The sequence below is a fragment of the Sorex fumeus genome, unplaced genomic scaffold, assembly GCF_029834395.1.
Source record: "Sorex fumeus unplaced genomic scaffold, SorFum_2.1 ptg000010l, whole genome shotgun sequence".
NCBI lineage: Eukaryota > Metazoa > Chordata > Mammalia > Eulipotyphla > Soricidae > Sorex > Sorex fumeus.
Window position 1 is genome coordinate 1182362 of NW_026606067.1, and position 24220 is coordinate 1206581.

At 63.0% G+C, this 24220-nt stretch overlaps 2 protein-coding genes across 5 annotated transcripts in view; one reads left to right on the forward strand and one right to left on the reverse strand.

Moving 5' to 3' along the window:
- Window positions 1-24220, forward strand: part of PTPN7 (protein tyrosine phosphatase non-receptor type 7) — a 37309-nt gene that overhangs the window by 2408 nt on the left and 10681 nt on the right. For 2 of the 4 annotated variants that reach the window (XM_056110587.1, XM_056110589.1), the window contains exons 1-2: window positions 22800-22914; window positions 23821-23979. In XM_056110587.1, the coding sequence (XP_055966562.1) occupies window positions 23876-23979 (104 nt within the window). In that variant the 5' untranslated portion in view covers window positions 22800-22914; window positions 23821-23875. Of the gene's footprint in view, window positions 1-22749; window positions 22918-23820; window positions 23980-24220 lie in introns of those variants that run through there. The other 2 variants (XM_056110590.1, XM_056110588.1) reach the window with 2 other exon arrangements.
- On the reverse strand, window positions 1332-17326 carry LOC130019912 (receptor-type tyrosine-protein phosphatase V-like). The gene is made up of 33 exons (XM_056110524.1): window positions 17270-17326; window positions 16928-16979; window positions 16272-16544; window positions 15913-16182; window positions 15482-15742; window positions 14634-14888; window positions 13771-14046; window positions 12150-12422; window positions 10604-10864; window positions 10202-10468; window positions 9579-9860; window positions 9209-9349; window positions 8822-9032; window positions 8239-8306; window positions 7392-7521; window positions 7266-7313; window positions 6622-6715; window positions 6410-6500; window positions 6164-6240; window positions 5152-5286; window positions 4497-4619; window positions 3961-4121; window positions 3734-3869; window positions 3319-3386; window positions 3201-3207; window positions 3088-3168; window positions 2918-2993; window positions 2716-2807; window positions 2492-2620; window positions 2287-2400; window positions 2052-2212; window positions 1586-1721; window positions 1332-1427 (listed from the first exon to the last, which is right to left on the reverse strand). Exons 1-33 carry the CDS (start codon window positions 17324-17326, stop codon window positions 1368-1370), a joined length of 4866 nt encoding a protein of 1621 aa, XP_055966499.1. The 3' UTR covers window positions 1332-1367.

A 24220-nucleotide genomic window follows, 5' to 3' on the forward strand; every position in this document is an offset into this window, starting at 1 on the left:
GGGTCACTCCTGGTGGGGCTTGGGAGACCCTATCCAGTACTGTGGATCAACCCTGAGCCAGCTGCATGTATGGTGATGAAAGTAGCAACTTTGTAATCCAAACTGTTAGTGTTACCTAACAAATGCCTTAACCCCTGTATGGTCTCTCAGGCCCTGGACCCTGCATGTTGTTTTCCAGAGGGACTGACCCAGACAAACTTCCCCCAGAGCGAATAAAGGCTCCTTTTTCCCCACGTCCCAACAACACTGGTTGTCCCGTCTCTTTGATACCCACCATTCTCCCTGGTGTGAGGTGATACCTCACTGTCATTTTAATTTGCATTTCTCTGATAGTAAGTGACAATGAACACTTTTCCTATTGGACCCACACTCAGAACTGCATTATGAAGAGGAGGTGACCCCAATCCTCCTGGGGGAGAGGAAACCAACCTCATTCTGGGAAGACAGACGAAGCAGAAAGCTCCCCCGCCCCCCACTCTGGACCCCTCCTCCCTCTGGGGACTGTAGTCATTTCAGGGCCATGAGTGTGAGCCGCTGGGACACTGTGTCCAGAGCCCTGTAGTCTGATGGGGGAGACAGCTTGCCTCCCAGGGACAGACAGCTCCCCCACCCCTCACCTCTGCTGCAGCCCCTTTCCAGGTCTCTGCCCTGGACTTCCTGCTTCCTCTCCCACCTCCTTCCTACATGGGAAGGCAGGAGCGAGGGCAGGAGAAAAACGAGGTGCTCTGCCAGCTCCTCCTCCAACTCCTTCCCTGCCAGCTCGGGTGCAGGGTGGCTGAAGATGACTTCTGGGGGTACAGCGAGTACACAGAGGCCAGGGTGGCCGAGATAAGCAGGGAAAAGCAGGTCCCAGGAGGGGTGGGGAGACCCTGAGTAATGGGATTGCTCAGCCAGGGCACCATCTCAGCACTAGAGTGATGACAAGAGGAAACTGAGAAACTGGAACACAGGGAGAAGGGGCCCAGAGGGGCGTGGGGATTGGGGGTCGGGCAGGAGTGCTGGCCCCTGTGATCAGCTCCCCTTTACAATGGTTTCTTTGCAGGCACTGGGGAGGCACAACCTATGATGCCAGGGGTTACTCCTGGCTCTGTGCTTCAGGGTCATTTCTGGCAGGGCCCTACAGGGTGCAGGAATCAAACCCAGGTGGTGGCAGACAAGGCGAGTGCCCTCCCTGCTGCCCCATCTCTCTGGCTCCTGCGGCAACTTCCTTCCCGCTCCAAGGCCGGCGCAGAACACAAACCAGACTCGGGCTGGCCCATGTTCTTTATTCCCCGGTACCACCTGGCACAGCACAGGGCCTGCACCATCCCGGGATGCCAACTGCCCCCCACCCCCTCCACGACAGGCTCGGGCCTCTTCTGCTCCCGCTAGCCCAGCCTGTCCACCAGCGCACTGCATAGGCACTTGTAGAGGTCGATGTACTGCTCCTGGGGACAGACATGGGAAGGAGCCTTGCCCTGCCGGCCTGGGTCTCTCCTCAACCTCAGGCTCCGGGGCACGGCCTGGCCACAGCGCCCCGCCACGGCACCTTGCCCATAGGCAACCCCCAACCTCTTCCCCTAACAGGACCCCTGGGGCCCCTTACCAGCGTGGGGGTCATGAGGCCACAGGCCTGTGACTGCTGCAAGGCCACGCTGAAAACGTCCACAGTGCAGTCCGCCCCTGCCTGCTGCAACAGCCGATCCAGAGCCAGGAAGGTGGTCAGCTGTGCTGTGCCCTTGCTGCAATGGACCCAGAGTTGGGGGGCTGTGGGGGAGGGGCGGCCCACCCCGAGTCTGGGAGCTGGGAAGGAGCCCTGCCTCTCTGTGCCAGCCGGCCCGAGCTCTGAAAGTCATCTCATGCCAGGGCAGGGAGAGGCTCCAAGGACACCCAGGCCCCCAGGCTCTGGTCCGGCCACCTCAGAGTGCCCAAGCACCAATCTGGGGGTACCCCAAGGATACAGCGGTGGTGTTCCCCCCCCAAAATAAAACAGAAAATACAACTTATCCCTAAGCGCTGAGGCCCAGGTTGGTCACTGTGGGGCTGGGCTCCCGACTGGCCCCCGCCCGCACCTGGAGTGGCTGAGTAGGGTGTGTGGCTTCTTCTGGTCCTGAGAGCAGCAGCAGTCCACGGCCGTCAGGAAGGCCAGCAGGGTGGGCACGGGGAGCTCCTGGCCCGGCTCTGCGCTGGGCATCTGCAGCCACTGGACCTGCCTCTCCGTTCCGCTCAGCCCCTGCAGGCAGGACGAGGCATGGGGCTTGGGGTGCAGCTGGAAGCCCCCCCGCCCCCCCCACAACCCACACCTACATGACAGACTCGCAGGAGGGTGCAGGGCCAGCCCGATGCGCTGCTCTCAGTCACCCAGTGCACGGTGACCATGTTGGGGAGGACCACGGGCTGACTCTCGCTTGGCCAGAACTCCTGTGGGGCATGGCCACACTGCAGGCTGCCACCCCCGGGGGGCCCCCGAGCCCCACACCCCGGGGACTCCCCGCTGCCACCCGCCCCTCACCTTGTCCCCAGCGTCGGGCGGGCACAGGGAGACCAGCACATGGGCCCCGTGCTCCCATACCAGCTCCCACAGCTCCTGGGGCCGGGAAGGCCCGGTCAGCACCACGTGATCATGGCCGGAAATGCCCCCCTGCAGAGCACAGCCCAGTTGGCACCTGGTGGTGGCGATGGCAGGGAGCACAGCAGGCAGAGCGGGCAGAGCGGGCATGGGGAGGGTCTACTCACAGGGAAAAGCCAGGCCTCGGGCGACCCTCCGGGGGGGGCCTCCTTCTGCTGCCCCCTCTCTTCCGAAACAAAGCGTCCTGGACAATGGGCATCTGGAGAATGGGGGAGGGCCGGGAGAGTGGGTGACCACAGCACCCCCAGACCAGGCCCCGGGTCCGCTCCCAGCCCACCCACTCACCCACCCATCCACCCGTGCACTCACAGGGGACCAGGTCCTGCTCGTAGCCAGGAGGGGGCATGGGGCAGTGAGTCTGGTCCTGGATGGCCTGCAGCAGGAGCTGGGGGTGGACATGGCACCCTAAGGCTTGCCCGCAGTGGCCTCTCACAGTGACCTCCCGCCCTCCCCCCGACACACACACACTCGGTACCCACCTTATACTCCTTCACGAAGCCTGCGTTGGCGTGGGCCGCCCTCTTGGCACAGGCCTGCTCGAAGCTGGCTACTGGGATGGGCTCGGACCAGCAGCGGGGGCCGTGAGAGGGACCCCAACTCTGACTGCCCCTTTTCTCGGCTCTGGCCATGGACAGAGTTCAGGAGACTGACGAGGGGGGGGGGTGACAGGCACCCTGTGCCCCCACCATGCCAGGGCCCTGGGGACTTACTCAGAGGTGTTGGGGGGCCCTTCCAGGATCTTGTTCAGGAGACAGCTGTGCAGGAAGATATACTGGCTCTGGAGATAGGAGGGAGTCAGCACGCGGCAGGGCTTGGGGGTGGGGGGGTGCACTGGGCAGATGTTCTTTTTCTTTTTTTCTTTTCTTTTGTTTTTTGGGTCCCACCTAGCAATACTCAGGACTTACTCCTGGCTCTATACATGGCAATTACTCCTGACAGTGCTCAGTGGACCATGTGAGATGCCAGGGATCAAACCCGGGTCGGCTGCATGCAAGGCAAGTGCCCTCCCCCACTGTGCAACCGCTCCAGCCTGCCACTGGGGAGCTTTTCTAACCCAACCAGCAGAGCAGGATCGGGCAGGAGGGAGCAGGAGGGACCCCTCCCTGGGGGTCCTGCCTGCCTCACCGGGGTCTGGATCATGAGGGGCCGGTGCATGCGCAGAGCGTACACGGCGTTGAACACATCCACCGTCTGCTCCTCCTCCAGCTGCTGCAGCAACCTCAGCAGCGCCACGAAAGTCCCTGTGCGGCCCACGCCGGCACTGTGGGTACAGTCGGGGGCGGGGTGGGCAGGCGGCAAGGAGGGCGCCCAGACAGGACCCCACCGACGCCCCACCTCCCTCTGGGCCGCACCTGCAGTGCACCAGGATGGGCCCGGTGCCTTGGGAGGCTCGGGCCTGCGTCCGGACCAGCTCAGTGAAAGCCAGCAGGGGCGTGGGGGCTTCCGGCACACCGTGGTCAGGCCAAGTGGTGAACTGCAGTTGCTTCACCCTGCGCTCTTGTTGGTGGGTGCTCTGTGGGGGATGGGAGGGGGAGCACAGAGGGGTGGGAGGCTTCCCCGTCTGCCACATCGCAGGATACCCACTCAGCGCTTCAGATGGCCCCAGATCTCTGAGTTAAGGTGCTGCCTCCCCCGTCAGTCTGCAGGGAGCACCCTCTGGGGAATACCCAGGCAGAGTAGATGGGAACAGGATCCCCCTGGGAGCCAGAACTGAAGGAGGCAGGTGGAGAGGAGCTGGGAGTGAGCAGAGATGATGCCAGCTCGTCTTGCTCTACCTCGGGAAACTGTCCGCTTCCGTGGCCACCCGGTTCTTGACAGGGCTGGGGGTTTCCAATACCCACTCCAGGAGAGACCCTGCCCCAAAGCCCTGCCCTCCCTGGGCACGCACATGCTGCAGCTGGAATTCTCGCCTGGTCCACTCATCCTCGGGCTCCTCGGCCAGGAGGTGGACAGTGATGTGCCCGTGGGTGACAGGGTTGGGGTCAGCAGGCCAGTAATGCTCACACAGCACCTAGGTCAGAGGGACCAAGAGGGAAAGGCTGCCTCGGGGGACTCCTCCCCACCGCCCCCTTTCTGTCTCAGCTGCAGTCCTGAACCTTCTCCAGAAGCCCAAGTCCCCGCCAGTCAGATGGCAGCACCCTTGCCCAGCCCCCCACAGCCCCGAGCTCTCTGGGCAGCACTGGCCCTCATGTGAGGCCAGCCGGCCAGTCCTCTGGGCTCCCTGAACCCTGGGTTCTGTGTGGAGTAGGGCGCAGAGGAGGCACCCGCAATTGTGGGAAGGCGGGGTGCCGTGGTCTCTCCTGTGGCGATACTCACCCCGTCTCTGCCCCTTCTTCTAGAACAAGAACATTGAGGAACGGCAGAGACCAGAGGAAGCAGAGTCCAGTTGGGGGCTGCAGCACCCGTTCCCGTTCATAGCCCCAGACTGGAGGGCCCTGAGGACCCTTCCCCACCTCCTCACGGGCCTCCCTCCTGCTGGTCCTCCCCAGGAGGGGGACTCGGGTGCCCCCTGGTGGCCACTGGGGGCGGTGCGCCGAGCTCACCCTGCCGTTCTCCATGCCCACTGTCAGCATGACGATCATGTGAATTTGCTGCTCCCATACCAGCCGCCAGAAATCCTCCAGCGTCCTCTTGAGAGGTCCCTGGGTGGCGATGAACTCCTGCGGGTGGGCATGCCCCTGCGGGGCGGGGAAGGGCACATGGTGGCAGGCGGCACCTAGGTTCCAGGGCTCCCGCAGGTGCTCTCCCAGACCCTGTGCACATATTCATGTGTTCATGTGTGTGCAGGCACATGGTCCAGCAGTGGTGGTGGGGGGGGGGGGGGTACTTCTGAGACCTCACCCGGAAGGGACAAGACAAACTCATGGACATCCCAGGGACATGACGTGTCCCAGGTCCCAGGAGCTTCAAGTCAGCCTTCCTGAAATCACACAGGCTGCTCCCGTCTGCAGATCATTTCCCGGCTCCCCACACAGAGTCCATCGGCTGGACTCCAGCCCTTTTCTAGCCCATCTCATCCACTGGCCTAAAGTCCTTCCCCTCTTTCTCTTTCAAGACTCCTCTCATCCTCTGACATAGAATTCCTCCTTTTCCAAGAAGACTGTCTTGATTTCTCAGGTAGACCAAATTTCTCCTCTTAAGCATGTCCTGGGCACCATCCTTCTTTCCTTATTACAGAACTGGTCACTGCATGGCAGATGTGCCCCTTCTAGGGTGCAGATTATGGCTGCCTCAGGCCAGCCCTGCCTCCTGCGCCCATTTAACACAGCACAGGCTCAATACTGAGGACTGACCAAGGTGGAGCTCAGCCACACAATACTTGCCTTGCATGTCTGAGGCCCTCAGTTTGATTCCCCAGCACCACTGGGGAAAGGAAAGAAAAGGAACAAGAAAGGAAAGGGAAAGGAAAGAAAAGAAATGCTTTGGATCATCCTAAAGAAATACAGCTGGTGGTGATGGTGGGCAGGATTCTGGTGAGGATGGGGCAGTGTGCATGGCAAACCAACTCTCCAGTGGACTTCCCTGCCCCCCCCCCCAGCTCATGGTGGCCCTTACCGGGATGAAATTGGCATTGATGTAGTCAGAGTGGGGCTCCCCTTCCAGCTGGGCCAGCCTAACCCGCGAATGGTCATCTGCAGATGAAAGACGCCATTCAGGGTCAGGCTCAAGCAGGCCCCGCCCCGGCCCACATAGGCCCCGCCCACCCAGGGCCCGCCCACCCAGGGCCCGCCTACTCGGGCCCGGCCCCGCCCCGCGCCGCCCCGCCCCCTCACAGGCTAGCGCCCCACCCTCGGCACTCACAGGGCAGCACATGCGGGTAACGGTTCTTGGCGGCGTTGGCAGGATGCTGGGCCTCCAACCTGGGCTGCTCCCTGCCCACCTCCTTCAGCTCCTGTGCAGACGGGGAGCAGGCCTGGGGGCTGAGGCCACACAGACACCCCAGGGCAGGGACAGGGCTAGGGCTGCTCCCCTCCCCGTCGGGGTTCTCCGCCCGCTGGCGGGGGCTCGGCTACCTCAAACTCCTGGAAAAAGGCCTGGTTCGCATGCGCACTCTTGGCCTCGACGCTCTGGCGGAAGCTGTGCAGCGGGATGGGCCGATGGGTCCGCCTGGTGGGAGAGGAGGAAGGGGACCCCCGGCCCTGAGCGTCGGGACGGAGCCCTCCGCGCATTGCTGGGGGTGCGGGGGACCGCTGAGGCCAAGGGGCCCCAACATTCCGAGCCCCGTGCGTGCCAGTGGCAGAGGGAGGGGCGGAGGGGACAGGCAGAGGGAACGGCGATCACCCCGGGGGGCGGTGGGGCTGCCCAGCTGGGTGGGTACTGGACAGTGTCCGCTGGGCCTGGAGCCACGACCAGAAGCGGGAGCAAAGCACAGACCTGTTGCAGGGAGCGAGGCCAGGAGGGCTGCGCTGAGGACCCCCAGGGGCTAGTCAGGGGAGATAAGGCTGCAGGGAGGATAGTCCGGAGGGAACTGGGGAGAGGAGAGGGGAGGAAGGAGATGAAGGGGGAGAAGGAAGAGAGAAATCAGAGGAGGAGGGAGAGAAAGCTGAGTGGGCAGAGCCCTCTCAGAGCTAGAGAAAGGGCCTGGTGACCCTGTGACGAGGGTGCTGGCCGCCCTGGAGACTAGCAGTGCCCCACTGGGGGTGAGGGGTGGTCTCACCGCAGGTTGTAAGCCGTCAGTTCCTGGGAGAAACGCTTCTTGTCTGCCCTGCAAAGAAGGAAGTGGAGGAGGTTGTGGGGGGTCTCCTGGGGGAGACAGCCCCTCTCCGGCCCCTCCTCCACTCACCTCTGCCCCTTCACCCTCCGCCAGCAGCACACCAGGCCCAGCAGGGCACAGAGGACGAGAATACTGCCCCCTGCGATACCCGCCACCACTGGGAAGGGCAGCACTGTCCATGGGACACTGGTCCGTGGTTCTGGGGGTAGAGGAGAGGGCAGTGGAAGGGCAACGCTTAGCAGTGACCTCACCCAATGGAGGCTCACCCCTGCCCTCACCCGAAGTCCCAGGCGCCAAGTCCAGGCCAGAGACAGCTTCCAGGGGAACCAATGGAACCAAAACTGAGACTCTCCAGCGAGACCCCTGCCTGACTCTCCAAAGGAGAGGTCAAGCTCAGCTTCCTGAACCTTCTAGAACCATGCCCCATAGGACAGCCCGCAGCACTTGAAATGCAGCCACTCCACGTTAAGATACAGCCAGGATGTCAAAGTCTTGGGAAGAACAAGTATGCCAGTGGTGATGTCATTTTTAAAATCTTGGTCACATGTTGACATGCTATTTCTGATAGCGTGATTTAAATAAAATGTTGCTAATCTTAAATTCCCTTTTCTTTGTACCTTTCACTAATGTAGCTCCAAGGAAATTTTAAGTTATATATCTGGCTCTGCGTGGGGCGCTCCCCGTGTTTCTATTGGCCAGTGTTCTTTGAGAACCTCCATGGCAGAGCAACAGCCCGGGAAGAGGCAGGGGGGACTCCTGGAGCAGCGAACCACCTCACTGGCCTCCCATTTCAGGGACACCTTTGTCCCCAGTGCTGGCTCCTCTAGGCATCTCACAGAGCTGCCCCCACTAGGGTCCAGGGGCTGGCCTCTGAAGGAGCAGCCCCGCACTGAGCCCCGGCCCTGGGACCCCATACCTGAGAAGGCTGAGAAGGACATGGTGGTCTCAGGAGCAAGGTGTCTGGTAAAGGCCACAACGCCAAACCTGGGGATAAGAAAAGGCACCCTCTGCTGGGGAGGGACAGGTCAAGCCATTCCAGGGAACGAGTCATGAGTCCCAGACCCATGAGATGGAGGGCCCCCTCACAACTGAGCAAGAAGCCTTACAAATGGAGACCTTAAAATCCTTGGCACTGCACTGCAAGTGAAACCCCCAAACACCCCCCTCCTTAGTTAGAAAGAACTGTGGGGGCCAGAATGATGGTAAACAGTGGGTAGAGCATTTGCTTCCACGAGGCCAACCCGGGTTTGATCCCTGGCATTCCATATGCCCCTCCCCTCCAACCCCTGAGCACCATCAGGAGTAATTCCTAAGTGCAGAGCCAGGAGTAACCCCTGAGCATTGCCAGGTGTGGCCGCCTAAAAAAAAAAAACTGTGGAAACAGCTGGTGCTCCCTGGGAAGCCCCTTCAGAATCATTTCATCAGTCTGGACACACGGGCCAGAGCAGGACTCTGGAGCAAGAACATGCAAAGACGACACGGACAGTCTCAGCCCTCACCGGTACTGGACACCCAGCTTGAGCGGCCCGTTGCAGATCTCCCGGGTTTGGCCACAGTCTTCTGTACCCACGGGCACCATCCAGGACCTGGGCACAGCCCAGGGCCCCGGGTAGAAGGGGTTGGGCAGCAGGATGGCCAGGTAGGAGTCCCGTTCTTGGTAGTAGTGGTGGTACCACGTACAGTTGACGGCTTCCGGTGGGGGCCGCGTCACTGGGAAACGACAGAGACGGGCGGAGCAGGGTGGGCTGTGTGGCCTGAGGGGCGCCCCCTCCTCTAGCCTGCTCCCACCCGTACCCAATAGCAGAGTGTTCTCGGTCTCCTTTCCTGGTGCCGGGCACAGTGTTGGGGTGCCCCCAGTGAGCCCCCCACTCCCCTCCAGCACTCACAGGAGCTGTTGGTGGTGGCGATGATCCCGTACCACTGGATCTGCCCGTCGTCCTTCCCGAACATGCCTCGCGTGATGACCACGCCCATCCCCATCCCGGGCTCCAGCTGGGGGGCTGCGGCTAATTCGGGGGGGTGCCAGGCTGGAGATGGAGCAGGGAGATCAGGTCTCCGGGGAGGGGCCAGCCAGCACCACCCCAGCACTGCCCGGACCTGGGGCTGAAGGATCAACAAGGGAGGGACTGTCTTGGAAGAATCGGGGCCCGCGGGTTCAAAGCAGGAACAGATGAAGGATGAGGCAGGCAAGGAGTGGGGAGGCTGCGGGACAGGGACTGGAGGCCGCCAGGGTGCCCCCCCCCCCACCGTGCTCACCCTCAGCAGCGGTGCTGCACACCAGGGTGACCGTGCGGCTCCACAGGCCGTTCCTGCCCAGCACAGCGAGGCTGAGGCGGTAGGACGTGGCTGGCACCAGGCCGGTCAGCACCAGGGTGGCCCCAGAGACGTTGGCCTGGAAGACGGGGTGCACGCTGCCCTCTGCCTCTAGCTGCTCCACCACCACCAGGCAGGCACCCAGGTCCCCCGTGGGCAGGGTCCAGTTCAGGGCCAGGCGAGTGGCCTTGGGCTGGCACAGCACGTCCTCCACAGGGCCGGGTTCTGTGGGGGGCACCAACAGCTTTGCATTATGGGGCGGCAGGGTCAGCACACCCCAAAAAGATGGCATTTGGACCGGGGGCTCTCGGAACCACCCAGGGAAGGGCATTTATCTATCTGCTTATCTGGGGGGTGGCGGAGTGAGCCACAGCCAGGGGTGTCCAGGAGCTGCCTGCCACTGCTGGGAGTTTAGGGAAGTATGGGGCCCCCGGGTTGGAACTCGGGCCCCCCCCCACACTTGCAAAGCCCTGCCGTGCTGTCTCCCCCGGCTGGGTGGGGCACTGATGCCACTAGGCCTATAGGGGGAGCTGGTCAGGGATAGAACAGGACAGGGGTCACCTTACCGACGGGCAGCAGTACGGGGTGTGTGGCCGCCTCAAGCGGGCCGGCCCGGCACTGCACCGACAGAGAGAGGTTGCGTCCAGGCGTGAGGTCCCTCAGGACCAGGAGGGCCTGGCCCAACATCAGCGGCTGCTCCCAGGAGAGGCGCTGGCCCTCAGAGAGGCGGGCATGGCACTGGCCCTGCCCCAAGGGGCCACCGGCCCAGGCCAGATTGATCACGGCCTGGCCCGCCTGCATGGACACCAGCAATTCATTGGGCAGGATGGGGGCTGAGGAGAGAAGGCAGACAGGGGAGACCTGTGGGCAGGTGACCACACCGGGACTCACTGGCCCCCAGGCAGGGAAAGACAGTCCGGAGTGCCGGTGATGGAGAGCACCCAGCAGCCCTTCCCGCCCCCACTCACAGGTCCAGCCAGAGCTGCTGGTCGCTTGGTGCAGGGGCCCAGCCCAGGACACGATCTCCACCTCGTACTGTGTGCCAGGGAGCAGATCCGAGAAGCTCACGCTGCCCACCTCGGCCTCTACAGAGCTGGTGCCAACCGGGGTGCCCTCCCGGGACAGGGTCACCTGGTAGCCCTCCCGGCCCCCAGGACTGTGAGCCCAGGAGACCCGCAGCTGTGAGGGGCCTTCACTGGTCACGTTCACCAGAGCTGGGGCAAGGGGGGCTGTGGAGAGAGCAAGATACTGGGGTGAAGTGAAGAAAAAAGGAGGTGTTAGGGGCCCACTGTGTCCCCCCACACCCAGGCTGAGATCCGAATGTGGCTGTATCTGAGATAAGTCAAAGTTTCCAAAGGTCGTGCACCCCAGGGAGAGCCCCAGGGCCGAGAGCACGTGGGCAGGCAGGAGCCCCAAGTTATATCCCTGGCACCACATAGTCCCCAGAACCTCCGAGTGTGGCCCCCAAAGATTAATAAATGAAAAGGTCATTGGGCAGGAAAGAAAGTACAGCTGGTAGGGTGTCTGCCTTGCACACAGCCAGCCCAAGTTTGATCCTCAGCTCCCCAAAAAGTCCGAGCCTGCCACGCGTGACTCCCGAGTGCAGAGCCAGGAGTAGCCCTGAGCAGGGCTGAGTGTGGCCTACCCCCAAACATCTCATCCCCATGTTGGGGTGCAGGATTCAGAAGAGCTGACAGGTGTGTCCCCCTTAACCTGTACCCCAAGACCTTGGGTCACACAGCCCGGCCCTTCAACAAGTTGACAGTCCTGGGACAAATGGGGACCCATGGTTGCACCTAGCGTAAGTCAAGCCTCGGCTCTGACCTCCCCTCCCACCCCTACCCCTGTCTCCCGTCTCCCACACCCATGCCCAAGGGGCCCTTAGATGGAACCAGGATGTTGCAATGAGGGACAAGGTACTCGAGGTCACCAAGTCTCTTTCTGCCCCAACAGCCAGCTCGCAAGAAACACAGGATCTGGGGTCCGAGGGGGAAGGTCTCCTGCCAGGCCCACAGTATCCAGGCCACGCCCCTGCCTTGCCTGGCTGGGGAGGGGGCTCATGGGCTCTGGGTCACACCGGATGTAAGGCCCAAGACCCCTTTGAGGGCTGATGAGCCAAGGCAAATCATTTTCCCTCTCTGGGCCTCAGTTTCCCCCTGTGTTTGCTGGGAATATCAAGAGAGCACACAGTGGGACGTGGGGGCAGAGGGGAGGGGGTAGGTGCCAATGAACAAAGGCTGTTGTGCCTGGACACAGAGACCCCCCTCAAGCTCAGGGGCTCAAGGGGCACAAAAGAGAATGTGCAAACCACCCGGGCTACCAGAACACCCGGGGTGCCGGCTGGAATGGCCACAAACTGCCCCACAGGAAGGAGTGACAGGCCAGGCGGCTCAGAGGGCAGCTGTCCAGCTGTGCGGGGAGCCTCGAGAGTCTGCCTGGTGCTGCGGGCCCCCCAGCACGGGAAGGCCATACGCCCACCCGAGAATCCCCGTGGCAGGTGGGAGGGGCACTCACGCGTCCAGCCCGTGGCGTTGGCGCTGCTGCTCTCGTCCAGGCCCCGCAGGCTCCTCAGCTGCGCCAGGAACTCGGTGCCGGCTGGCAGCTGGGCCCAGGAGAAGTTCTGAGCCCCGGCCTCGAGTCTGGTCTCGGTATTCAGGGTGAGGGGCCGCAGGCTGTACAGTTGCAGCTGGAAGCCGTCCCTGCCCCCCGGAGGGGCGCTCCAGGAGGCCGTGAGAGCAGGGGGCTGGGAGGACCATCCCAGGCTCAGGTTGGCAGGAGGGGCAGGAACTACAAGACAGGGAAAAGCAGGTCACACCCACACCTTCCAGCGCTGCTGCCACCAACCCACACCACAAACCTGGCCTCCACCACTCCAGAGAAGCTTCTAGAAAGTCATGGGCCTGCTCACCACCTCATTTCCAAGGGGCAGCCCCTTGAGGATGGGGGTACTGTTTTCACAGTCCCACCAGCAACCCCCAGACCCCTTAGGACCCTGGACTCTGGGCCCCTCCCTTACCATTACCCAGCTCACATTCCTCCTCCAAGGACCCTTCTCAGAAGACTCCTTCTAAGATCTTGAACCCCATAAACCCCCAATATCCACCGTCATTAACCAATGAGGTTGTATTTTCATATCAAATATATCATGCCTATTCCTATCAATGTCATTTACATTGTTACACGATAAAATGCAGAAATATATATATATATATATATATATATATATATATATATATATAGAGAGAGAGAGAGAGAGAGAGAGAGAAGTTAATAGTTTTATTTAGGAAATAGGACAAAGAGAGAAAGGACTATATGTCTAAGGAAATTCCACACCCCATGTAGGACTCCTACACCCAACGTAGGAGTGATTGGGTGTCTACATTACTGTGTTCACCTATATATCCTAATGGGCGCCCACATTATTATGTTAATCTACAGATCTTCGTCAACCTATACCACGACTGTGTTCTGATAAATCCATTTCAAGTTGAAAATATCACACACCATAACGCGCTCAAGACACTGACTTGCGTCTCGAGTGCCTTGCTTAGTTCAGCCGCCTGCCACATGCTGGGACCGCTGGCAGAATCCTGGTGCACAAAATCCACACCGCACAGAGTGCTGCCCCCTCCGGACACCCCGTGGCGCTGTTGTGCGGGGCGGAAAGTTGCTTACTCGTGGGACGGGAGCTGGGTGCCTGACAGAGGCACTCTGACGGGCTGTGTGACACTGGCCCAGAGGAGATGGCCCTTCAAGCACAGGCCCTGCTGAAGGCAAAAGTTTCCCCCACCTTCCCAGCATCTTACAGTGACCACTGCCAAGCTGGGGCATCTCTTACTCAGAAAGCCGCGGTTTCCCTAGCGGTCTTTTCTAGACAAGCAACCTTTCCTATTCTTTAACCTAGAACCTAGCCCCGTAGATGAGAAACAAGAGGCGGTCCTTAAGCATTGGTGGGAGAGAGGACGCCCAGTTCAGGGGGAGGAGGTGGTGAATGCTTGCAGGGAGTTGAAATGACCCCCACAACCAGCCCCCCTCACAGGCCTGAAGAGTGCAGAGGGGCCGGGCGTTGCCCACTGGCAGGAGATGGAACTGCATGCGGGAGGGCCTGGGCTCCACAGGGTCCCCCAGAACTCACGGGTGCAGGCGTGGGTGCTCTGGGTGCTGGAGCTGCTGTTCCCTGCCCAGGCCCACACAGACACGGAATAGCAGGATCCAGGCATGAGGCCCCCCAAAATCAGGCTGGTGTTTCCTGGACCCACGTCGATACGGCTGCCCTGGGTCTGCTGGTCATCCTCCTGACGCCAGGCCACGCCGTAGCCTTCCAGCTCCCCCAGGGGTGCGGCCCAGCCAATGGCCAGCTCCGAGGGGCTGCCCCTGTCAGTCACTTCCAGGGACTGTGGGGGCAGAGGCCCTGAGAGAGGAACATGGGTTAAGGGGGCCACCCCGGGGCTGCTTCTTCCCAGTGGACCCTCCCCTCCCCAGACCTACCCCCCCAGAAACAGGGCCAGGAGGCAGGGGGCTTGGGGGCCATCCCTCACTGTGTGTGGCCTGAGACTTGGGGGAGGGGGGATTTTCTTGCCGGGGCCACGACTAGAGGTTGGGGACCCAACTTTTCCCTGCCACCACTAGAACAAAACCAGCAATGTTCAGAGGGCTGGACTATGCCCAAGAATCAAACTTGGGGCCTCACACTTGCTCTATAAGGCTCATCTCCAGCCTCTGGTAAGTGTATGGAGAGACAAGACTTCAGCCCCAGAGAGAGAGACCTGGGGTACCGGGAGATGCTGGGATGTCAGCCTAGGGGCCCAGACTCCCTCCATGTGAGGCAGCAGCCCCACAGACACCCCCATACACAGGTGGGCCCCGTCCCATCTTGCTACAAGACTGAGCTGTGGGCTCTGGACAGGACTCAGTTCCCAGAGGACAAGACCTGCCTTTCTCCCTATGCCGGCACCCCTAGGTGGGACCCCACCCCAATGCCCATCAGCGCAAACTCACCATCCAGCCACACACTGGCCTGGGTGCTGGCGTGATAGGGCCCCGCCAGAGCCCTCAGCTCCAGAGTGTAGTGACCAGCGGTCAGGGGCCCCGGGAATGTAGTGTTGAGGGCCGAGGGGCCCAGGGAGGCATTCCACTGCGTCTGTCCCGTGAGCCTCAGCAAGTACCCATCCTGGGCCCCGGGCCCTGCCTGCCAGCCCACCCAGAGCTCTGGGGGCTGGGGCACAAGCTTGAGGTTCAGGGGGGCAACGGGGTCTGCAGAGGAAAGGAGGAAGCCCTGTCAGTGCCACAGAGAACCCTCCCTGTGCCAGCTTCCTGGCCACATGAGCTCTCCTCTGGACCCAGCGACTCCGTGGGCTGCCCCTGGGAGGAAGCAGGGTGCAGAGCCCACCACACATGCAGGGGCCCCGCGGCCCTGCAGCTCTGCCTCACCTGCCATCACGTGGTAACTCAGGGGCCCCTCACCCTCCATTTGAGACAAGGTGACTGACTCAGGAACTGTGCTTCTCTGAGCCAAAGGGGCTGCATCCCCCTGTGCCCAGGGCATCTGACCACGTCCACTCCACTTCCCACCCTTTGAGCCACAGGCCTCGGGGGTCTTTCTCTCCAAACCACAGTTCCCCACCACCACCCTCAATGATCTGACGCGTTCAATGAGCACAGCGCCCAGAAAGCACCCGCCCAGACTCGGCACACAAGTGCCCAAGCAGTAACCCCTTTCCTGGGGGCAGGGGAATTCCCTGAGAACCTCGCCTCGCCCCTGCCGGAACCCCAAGCGAACCCCGCCTTGTGTGCTATCCAGGGGATCAGCCTCTGCCGGCTCCCCCCACTTCCCTGGAACTACTCACAGGTCCACTCGGTGGCATTGGGGCCCCCTGTTCCATAGGGTCCCGCAGTTGCTCTCAGTGTGAGCTCATAGCGGGTGCCCGGGCTGAGGTGCCGGAAGGTGTGGTTGGTGGTCCCCCGCCTGGCCACCACTGTGAGGTTGGTGCCACCCGGATCTCTGAGCGTCAGGTGGAGCCAGGCAGCCCCCTCAGACCCGTTCCAAGAGGCCTGCAGGGCGGTGGTGCCCAGGGCACGCATCGTCAGCTCACTGGGGACCACTGGGGCTAGAGGGAGGAGAGAGAAAGCCAGGCGGGAAGGAGGGGCCTGGAGTCTGACTGGGCACCGGCTCTGCAGGGCGGGAGCCCAGAGCCCCGTGCCCGGCCATGGGGCTCTGATCTGCGCCCGTCTCTCCGGGCTTGGCTGCTAACCGTGGCCGCACCAGTGTCCACCTTACCTGTCCACTGCTGGGCGCTGGTCTTGGCGCTCAGAGTGCCAGCCCGAGTGGTGACCTCCACCACGTACTCGCTCCCCGGCAGGAGGTCGCTAAAGGTATAAGCCAGAGTGCCCGGGGCCAGGGTGACATTCTGTGCCCAGGTCTGGGACTCAGGCTGCTGGAGGAGGAGCTGGAGGCTGTCCTGCTGGCCGGGGGCAGCGTCCCAGGTGGCCTCCAGGCTGGCGGGGCTGGCGGCGGGGCGGAGCTGCAGGTTGTGGACGGGCGCTGGAGCTGCACGCGGGGAACAGGAGCCCCAAGCTCAGGGCTGAGCCCAGCGCCCCCCAACCCCCGCCGTTCTCCCCCCACCCAGGGCCACCTACGTGTCTGGGTCGTGAGGGTGACGGTGACGTTCTGCCCACACGGTCGCAGGGCCGTGACCTCCAGGCGGTATGGGCTTCCTGGCACCAGGTCCAAGAAGGTGAAGCTGGAAGCATTGGTAAGGGCCTGGATCTGCCGGCCTTCAGGGGACCCCGGGGGGCCCAGAGCTGTGAGCTGGAGCGCGTGTCCCGACGCGCCTGGCTCTGGTGAGGCCCAGCTCAGAAAGAGGCTCGTGGGCCTCCCCTGGCTGCTGACGTTCACTTCCAGGGGTGGTCCTGGAAAAAAGGGGAGCGCGCTCAGAGGCTCACCCCACTGTCGGCCCCGACAGAGCAAAGAAAGGTGGGCCGGGGCTCAGGCGGCACCAGGGGTGAGGGCGTGTCCCCTGGGGCACAGGAGTTAGGGGACAGGCACCCTTGTGCCCCATTCAGTCCTAGCACCAACAGGGGTGTTCCTGGGGTTCCCCAACATCACAGGGCCAAGAGGCACTGCCTCCTAGGGACCCCACACTCAACCGTCCATCCCAGTTGGCTGAGAATCGCCAGGAAGGGCCCCCTGGGCACGGCTTTGGAAACTCCCTCCAAAGAAAAGAAGTTGGCACTACTCCACACACCCACCCCATGCCCTCCTGCCACCCCCTACCCTCCCCAAAGACACCTACCTCCTGGGTGCTCGTCCCCGGGGGGCAGGGAGCCACATGCATCATTGTCTTCCTGCAGGGAAAGGGCAGCGGGGAAGGGGGACCATTGGGAGCAGGACTTGGTGTGGGGCAGTGGGGGCAGCGCTCAGGGACATGCCCCAGACCCGCCCAGGCCTCCCCTGGTCACCCCAGGGCGTGAATGCTGCTGGTGGGTTCACCCCCCCCCCACCCTCCCTTGTGAGCCGCTCAGGCCTAATGCGAACCAGCTGTGGGGCCCACAGAGTAGGGGGCGCAGGGGCTGGGTGGGCCCTGGGAGTGAGGCACCCACTCTCTCCTGCCTGCCTGCCCCCAGGACCCCCGTACCTTGGCCAAGAAGCCCCGGAGCCAGAGGAGCACGGAGATCAGCACTGGGGGCCTCATGCTGGCGTCTGCAGAAAGTAGGGAGGTGGTGGGGAGGAGCCTGCACACCAACCCCCCCCCCCACGGCCCTCCCCTGCCCCGCTGGCTGGCAGCACACAGCAGGCAGGAGGGCCGGAGCAGCCGCTGCCTCCCACCCCGCCTGACCCCCACCGCCCGGGCTGGGGGCCCTGGGAGGGGAGAGGCAGGACTGGCGGGGGGCCCAGAGGTGGCGGGAAGGCGCAGACAGACCCCTCCCTACCCCTTCTCCCCACGTCCAGGAGGAACGTCCTGTGGTGGGGGCCGTGGGGAGGAGGCCCCGAGTCCCCAGGACACAGACCAGCGGCCAGGAGGGGAGGCGGTGCCCCCAGAAGCCTCCACCTGATACGGGGGTGAGGGGGTGTCTGTGGATTCCTGGGGGGGGGGTAGCCACTGAGCATGGATGTGGTGCCAGGGGGCCAGGTGGACGGCCAGCCATGAGGCTGTGTGCCTGGCAGGAGACACCCTGCCACGTGCCCCACTGCCTGGAGAAGTCAGTGGCGTCCGGGAGGGGAGAGGCCCACCCAGCCCCGTGGTCTGTGAGGCAGGAGCCGACCCAGCTCCACTGTGCAGAGCTCCCAGACGTGCTCCCAGCCCCACTCGGGATCCCCGCGGTGTGGAACCCCGGGAGCTGGCCACCCAGCCGTGCCCCTCCCACTGCCCCCCGTCCCCCCCCCCCGCTTTGGAGGCCCGAGTCTCACTGAAGCCCCCTGGGAGAAGGCTAGAAGCTCCCACTTGGGGCTCCCCCACACAGGGCAGCTTCTGGGCACCAGAAAAGACGCACGGCCCACAGCTCCCCTCAGTGTGAGCTCAGAGGCTCCGGAGGGCGCTGGGTGGGGGCGTGTCGTCTCCCCCGGCTCCCCACCAGAGGCCGGGCTGCCCCTCCCCCACACCAGCAGCCCAAACCTCAGGGCCGCCCACCTCAGGGCAGGCCTGGAAACCAGTGCTGCTGACTCATCACATTTTCCAGGGGCTGAAGGAGCTTGTGCGAGTGTTTGCAGTCTGTCTGGGCGTGATGGAAGGGCTGCCGGTGTCGGTGTGTGTGTGTGTGTGTGTGTGTTTGTATGTCTGTGCGGGTGTTTGTGCGTGTCAGTGTGTATGTGAGAGTGACAGCATATGTCAGTATGTGTCTGTGTGTGTCAGTGTGTGTATGAGTGACTGTGGGGTGGGGTGGGGTGTCAGTGTGTATATTAGTGTGTATGTATATAAGTATGTGAGTGTGTCTGTGTATAAGTGTATGAGTGTGTGTATCAGTGTGTACACTTTGTGAGTGTATCAGACTTGTGAGTCTGTGTGTGTGATTATGTAAGTGTGTGTGTGAATGTGAATGTGTGAATCTGTATGTGTGTAAGGCTGTGAGGCTGTGTGAATCTGAGTGAATGTTCTGTGAATCTGTGTGTGTCTGTTGTGGGTGTGGGTGTGAGTCCATATGGGAGTGTTATGTGAGTCTGTTGAAGTCTGTGTCTCTGTGTGAGCCTCTGTGTGTGAGTAGTATAGTGTGAGTCTGTGGTGTGAGTCTGTATGTAAGTGTGTGAGTCTGAATGTGTATGTGAGTGTGTGTGTTTGAGTCAGTGTGTGAATCTGTGGATATGTGTATGAGTCTTGTGTGACTGTGTGTGTGAGTCTGTGTGAATCTGTGAGCCTGTGAGAGTGTGTTTGAGTTCTCTGTGTGTGATTCTGTGTATGTGAGTCTGTGAGTGTTGTGTGAGTATGTGTGTGTTAGTCGGTGTGAATGTGTGTGAACGTTGTGTGAGTATGTGTGTGAGTCTGTGTGAGACTCTATGAGAGTCTGTGTGGATCTGTGTGAGTTTGGGAGTGTGTGTGAGCCTGTGAGTGTTGTGTGAGTATGTGTGTGCAAGTCCTTGTCTGTGAATGTTGAGCGAGTCTGTGTGTGATTCTGTGTGAATCTGTGTGAGGGAGTCTGTGAGTGTGTGTGTGTGAATCTGTGTGAGTATATATGTGAGTTAGTCTGTATAAGTGTTGTGTGTGTTGTATAAGTCCCTGTGTGTGAGTGTGTCTGTGAGTATGTCCGAGTGTGTAAGTCTATGAGTGTGTGTGTATGCGAGAGAGAGAGAGAGAGAGAGAGAACACACAAGCACTAAGTACTCTTTAAAATAGTGGGACTGGGGGCCAGAGATATAGCACAACAGGCAGAGCGTGTTTGCCTTGCAGGCAGCCAGACTGAGTTGGATCCCCAGCATCCCATCTGGTCCCCCAAGCGCCCCCAGGAGTAATTCCTAAGTGCAGAGCCAGGAGTAACCCCTGAGCATAACCCAAAACAAAAAAAAATAAGTATAAAATAAGGTAAAATAGGGGGCAGAGTGAGCTCAGGGCCTGGGCACAGGCTTTCCAGCGGGAGCCCTGAGTTCCATCCCTGGCACCGCCTGGTCCCCCAGTACCCATGGGTGGGCTTCAGAGCTGGGAGAAGCCCCTGAGCACCCCTCAGTGTGGGCCCAGGACCAATAAGGACCGAACTGCAGGGAAAGTTGATGGGAAAGGGTGGGGTTCCCTCTGCCTGCCTGCCTCTCCGGGCCCTCCCTCGCCCACTCACTCGCTCTTCAAGGGTCCCCCAGCAGCTGCAAAGGGAGAAGCGGGGTGCCCCATCTGAAGGGAAGGAGCTGTAGCAGGACGTGGGCTCAGCTAGGGGACTGGGAACCCGTCCCCCCGTTTCCCTGAGCACAATGGGCCGCAGGGACTCCGCTACCCCTGGACAGAGCCTGGCAGGGGACCAGGCAGGAGAAGGCACCGGCCAGCCAATGCCTGCCTAGAAGGGCCAGCAGCCTCGTCCACAGGGGCCATCCACTCCCGTAGCAGTCCCACAGATGCGGCACACCTGCTCCCGGGAGAACGGGGACCCCCCAGCCCTGCCCGACCACCTACTGTAGCTTGTCTCCAGAGCCAGCCAGCCACCGAGGGCACAGGGTCAGCGTCCGGCTTCCAGGTCCAGCTCCCCCAGCTGCCCTGCCCGCTCCCTTCCGGAGCTCCCCTCCCACGCCAGCCCTGGGCAGCCCCACATGGGGTGGGGGATGGTGGCCAAAGGCAGCAAGCTCCAGTCCTCCCTCCCATCCCGGCCCTCCGACCCAGCTGCAGTCCGTGGGGTGCAGGGTTCCCCAGAGCCCACGTCTCTCTGCAGGGTGCCCCTGAGGGCATCTGTGGGCATGCAGGGGTAGCCCTTGGGCGTGGGGGGAGGCAGGAGGGCCTGGGAAGAAAGATGGGGTTCAGAGGCAGCCTGGAGGAGGGTGACACGCCTCTGTCCCGATTCCAGCCCCCTGGCCCAGATGGGGGGCTCCTCCCAGCACCCCCCCTCAAGGCAGGCTGGCTCTGACCCCCTGGGGCTCGGCGGGCCAGCTCCTCAGAGACCCAGGGGTGCAGGGTACGGAAAGTCCCTGCCACCCACAGACACCCACAAAGTGTCAGGGAAAGTGGGTCGGGCGGGGGCTGGGCACCCGGACTGGCCCCAGGACCTGACCCGCGTCTCCCTCCCCCAGGCCCTCCTCAAGGCCCTAGAGCCCTGGGAGTGCCCAGACCCCTCTCACCACGCTCACAGCGCCCCTCGGCCTGGCTCCTGCAGCTCCTCTATATCGGGGCTCCCTGCTGCCTCCTGGATGCGGCCGCCCTGATGCCAGCTCGTGTCTGTCTCCCCCACACGGTCAGGGACAAGCCAGGACCCGCCGGGGCGGAAGAGCCGGCCCGGGCTGGCCCGGGACCCGGGGGCTGTGGGAGGACCCAGATCCGGGGCTCCCCTGGAGGAGCTGGGGGCCGGGCAGGGGAAGGGTATGTGCAAGACCACAGTTCCCCCAGGAGTCTCTGGGCGGGGGTGGGGGGGCGGCTGGCCTGATCTCAGGAGCTCCCAGGGAAGGGTACCCAGGGGCCCAGTAAGACCTGGGACCTGAACCCCCTGTCCTGGAGGCTGGTGGAGCCACTCCACAGGGCCCCCTCCAAGGCCACTCCCCTGCCCACACCTCTGGGGACATCTGGGCAGCAACTTCTGGAGGAGGGAGGCAGGCACTGTCCCCCGGGGGTCCGGACAAGGGGCCTCAGAGACTCTCGGTCACTCTCCAACGTCGCACAGCAGAGCCCAGGCTGAGCTGTCCACTCTCCTCTCGCCCAGACTCTGGGCACAGGCCGCAAAAGGGTCAGCGGTGGACCCTGGCTGCAGGGCCGTTTGGAGAAGGCTCTGGAAGGAGAGGGGCTCCTTGCAGGCAGGGGCCTCTGGGCTGGACGGGACTGAGCCCCGGCAGCGAGCAGAGCTGGGGGCCTGCACGCAACATGACGCGCGGGGGGTGGTGGGCACTGGTGGCCCCGCTCCTTGTCTCTGCAAGTAAGGAGACAGCAACATCCACCCACACACCCCCTAAGTGGGGGGCCCTAGGCCCCACCTCCTGCTCTCTAACTGTCCCCCCCCCGGAAACTCTGCCCGCTGCACCCCAGGCGTGGCTGGTCCGTTGGACAAGGACGAAGGGGCGTCTCCAACCTGCAGTTCCTTGTTCTTGATCACTATCAACAGCTCGGCCGCCTGTTCAACACCCTCCCCCAGGACTTCCCCTATCCCCTGTGGAAACACAGGAACATTGGGGGGCAGGGGGGTGCTCGACCTGAGCTCTCAGGGGTCTGCAGCCTGTCCTGGGGGCGCGGCCCTTCTCCTGGAGAAGAAGCCAGTCGGGGTCCCGGGAGCCACAGGCCAGGGGGGGGAAGGGGGTCGCAGGGGCGGCAGCTCCCCTGCCCCCCACGCCCCCGCCCGCGGTCCACCCCTGCACCTATTGTATGTCGCTTCTTTGGGGGCTGTCACGGCTCTTGACGGCTGAATCGGGGAAGTGGGAGGTAGAGGAGGCCGGGAGGGAAGGTGCCAGAATGTTCCGCGGGGAAGGAGGCTGGTGGCAAGCTCTCGCCATGAACCGGCACGGCTGCTGCAGGCCGTTGGGAGGCCTGCCAAGGGGCACGCTGGGGTCTTGGACATGCAGCCCCCTCCCCGGCCCCAGGAGCCCGGGGCCCCCCACAGCAGAGGAGAGAGGGGTGTCGGCTGGTGTGAGGCCAAGGCTGCCGGTGGTGCTGTGAGTCTGGGAGCAGCTGGGCGGGTCAGGGGGACTGGAGGGGCCGCACCCCCACAGAGCTGCCTGTGCTCCTACTTCCTGGCCGGGGGGAGGAAGGGGGGTCCCCCCCCAGGGCAAGGGCAGCGGGGGTGCTTAGGGACACTGCACGGGGGTGGCCCCGCGGCAGGAGAGTTGGGAGGGAGCCAGACACCCCCTCACACACGCACCCACACCCCCGGAGAAAGGCAGAGGGTGGTGGAGCTTGGGGCGCAGAGAGGCCGGGGCGGCACAGCCCCCCACCCGCCCCCCTGCTGCTGGGTCCAGGCGAGGAGCAGCCGGTAGAGGAGGCCACCCCGACCCCTGGTGGCAGAGGGGGGAGGCAGGAGGGCCGCTGCAGCTGGGGTGTGCGTGGGTGGAGGCAACCAGGAGGGGCGGAGGGAGGAAGCAGCTTCCTGCCTCCTCCTTAGCCCTCAAAGACAGGACGAGGGACAGACAGACAGACGGACAGCTGCTGGGAGGCAGCCCCGTGGCGCAGCTGCTCCGGTGGTGAGTACCAGAATGTGGGGTGGGAAGGGCAGCCCCTGGGGCGGGGGCAAGGCTGGTGGGAACACGAACACAGAGAGACAGAGGCAGGAGGGCACGTGCCAGGGGCGCAGGCTGGGTCAGGGGGCCACCCGACCCAGGGCGCGGGGCACTGGCCTCGCTGACGGCCCCTGGGGGTCAGAGGCCCTGGGAGCCACACTGGCCACCAGCCACCTCTGCGCGGGCCCACTGTGCCCTCACCTCTGCGCTGACCCCGTCCACCCGCCCCCACGCCTGCAGACACACGGGCCTCGGAAGCCAGGCCTGGAACGAGGCGGGTGGGGGGACTGTCCCCAAAAGGCATGAACCCCCCCTCCCCGCCACCTTGAGGCCCCTCTCGTGCCCTCCACTGCTGCCTCCCTGGCCAGGTCCTCAACGCCTGGTGAAGCCACTTCCTGTGGCAGTTACAGAGGCGGGGGTTGGGGGGGATGGGCCGAGAAGGAAGGAAACGCCCCGGGCTGGCTCCAGGGACAGGGACCCCCCCCCGGGGCCCCAGACTCAGAGCAGGGGTGCTGGGGGTCCCCAACACCAGTGCAGCAGGAGACCCCGCGCTCTCCCGCGCTGGCTGGACTGTGGGTGCTCCCCGCGCTGCCCTCTCTGTCCACGCCCTCTGTTTTCTCTTCCTCTCCTGGCCTTCTCTCGCTTGGCCCCCACCTAGCACAGCCAGCGTCCCCCTCCTGGCCGCCCCCTCCCCTCCGACCTTCAGCCACAGCCCTGGCCTGTGGCAGCCCACCCAGGGCCCGGCCAGCCCAGCCTAGCCACTGAGCTTCCCCCGAATGATAACCGCGTTGCGGGGACCAGAAGGCCCCCTGGGGACACAGAGCGGGGTGGCCAGGGTGAGCGGTGGAGGGGGCCCTTGTCTTTCAGGCGAACCTCATGGCCCAGTGAGTCTCCTCTGGGCCCGGCACCCTGCCTGCCCAGCATGGTGCAGGCCCCAGGGGGCCGTCCCAGAGCTCAGCCACCAAACATGACCCAGCCACCACCCCCCAAAGCCCCGGCCAAGAAGCATGTGCGGCTGCAGGAGAGGTGAGCGCTGTCCTGGGTGCGGGGCCTGCCCTCCATGCCCACCAACCTCCCTGCCACTGGGACCGGACCGCGGGCCGGAAAGGAAGCCAAAGGGGTCATTTGCATGTCATTGGCATATGTCTGTGTGCCCACAAACTGTGCCCCAGCACCCCAGCTTGGGTCGAGCAGCTCCACACCCCCCACAGCAGGGTTGGGCCCACCTTGGTGGGGCTGGGGGGCACTGAGGGGCCGTCCCCCTCTC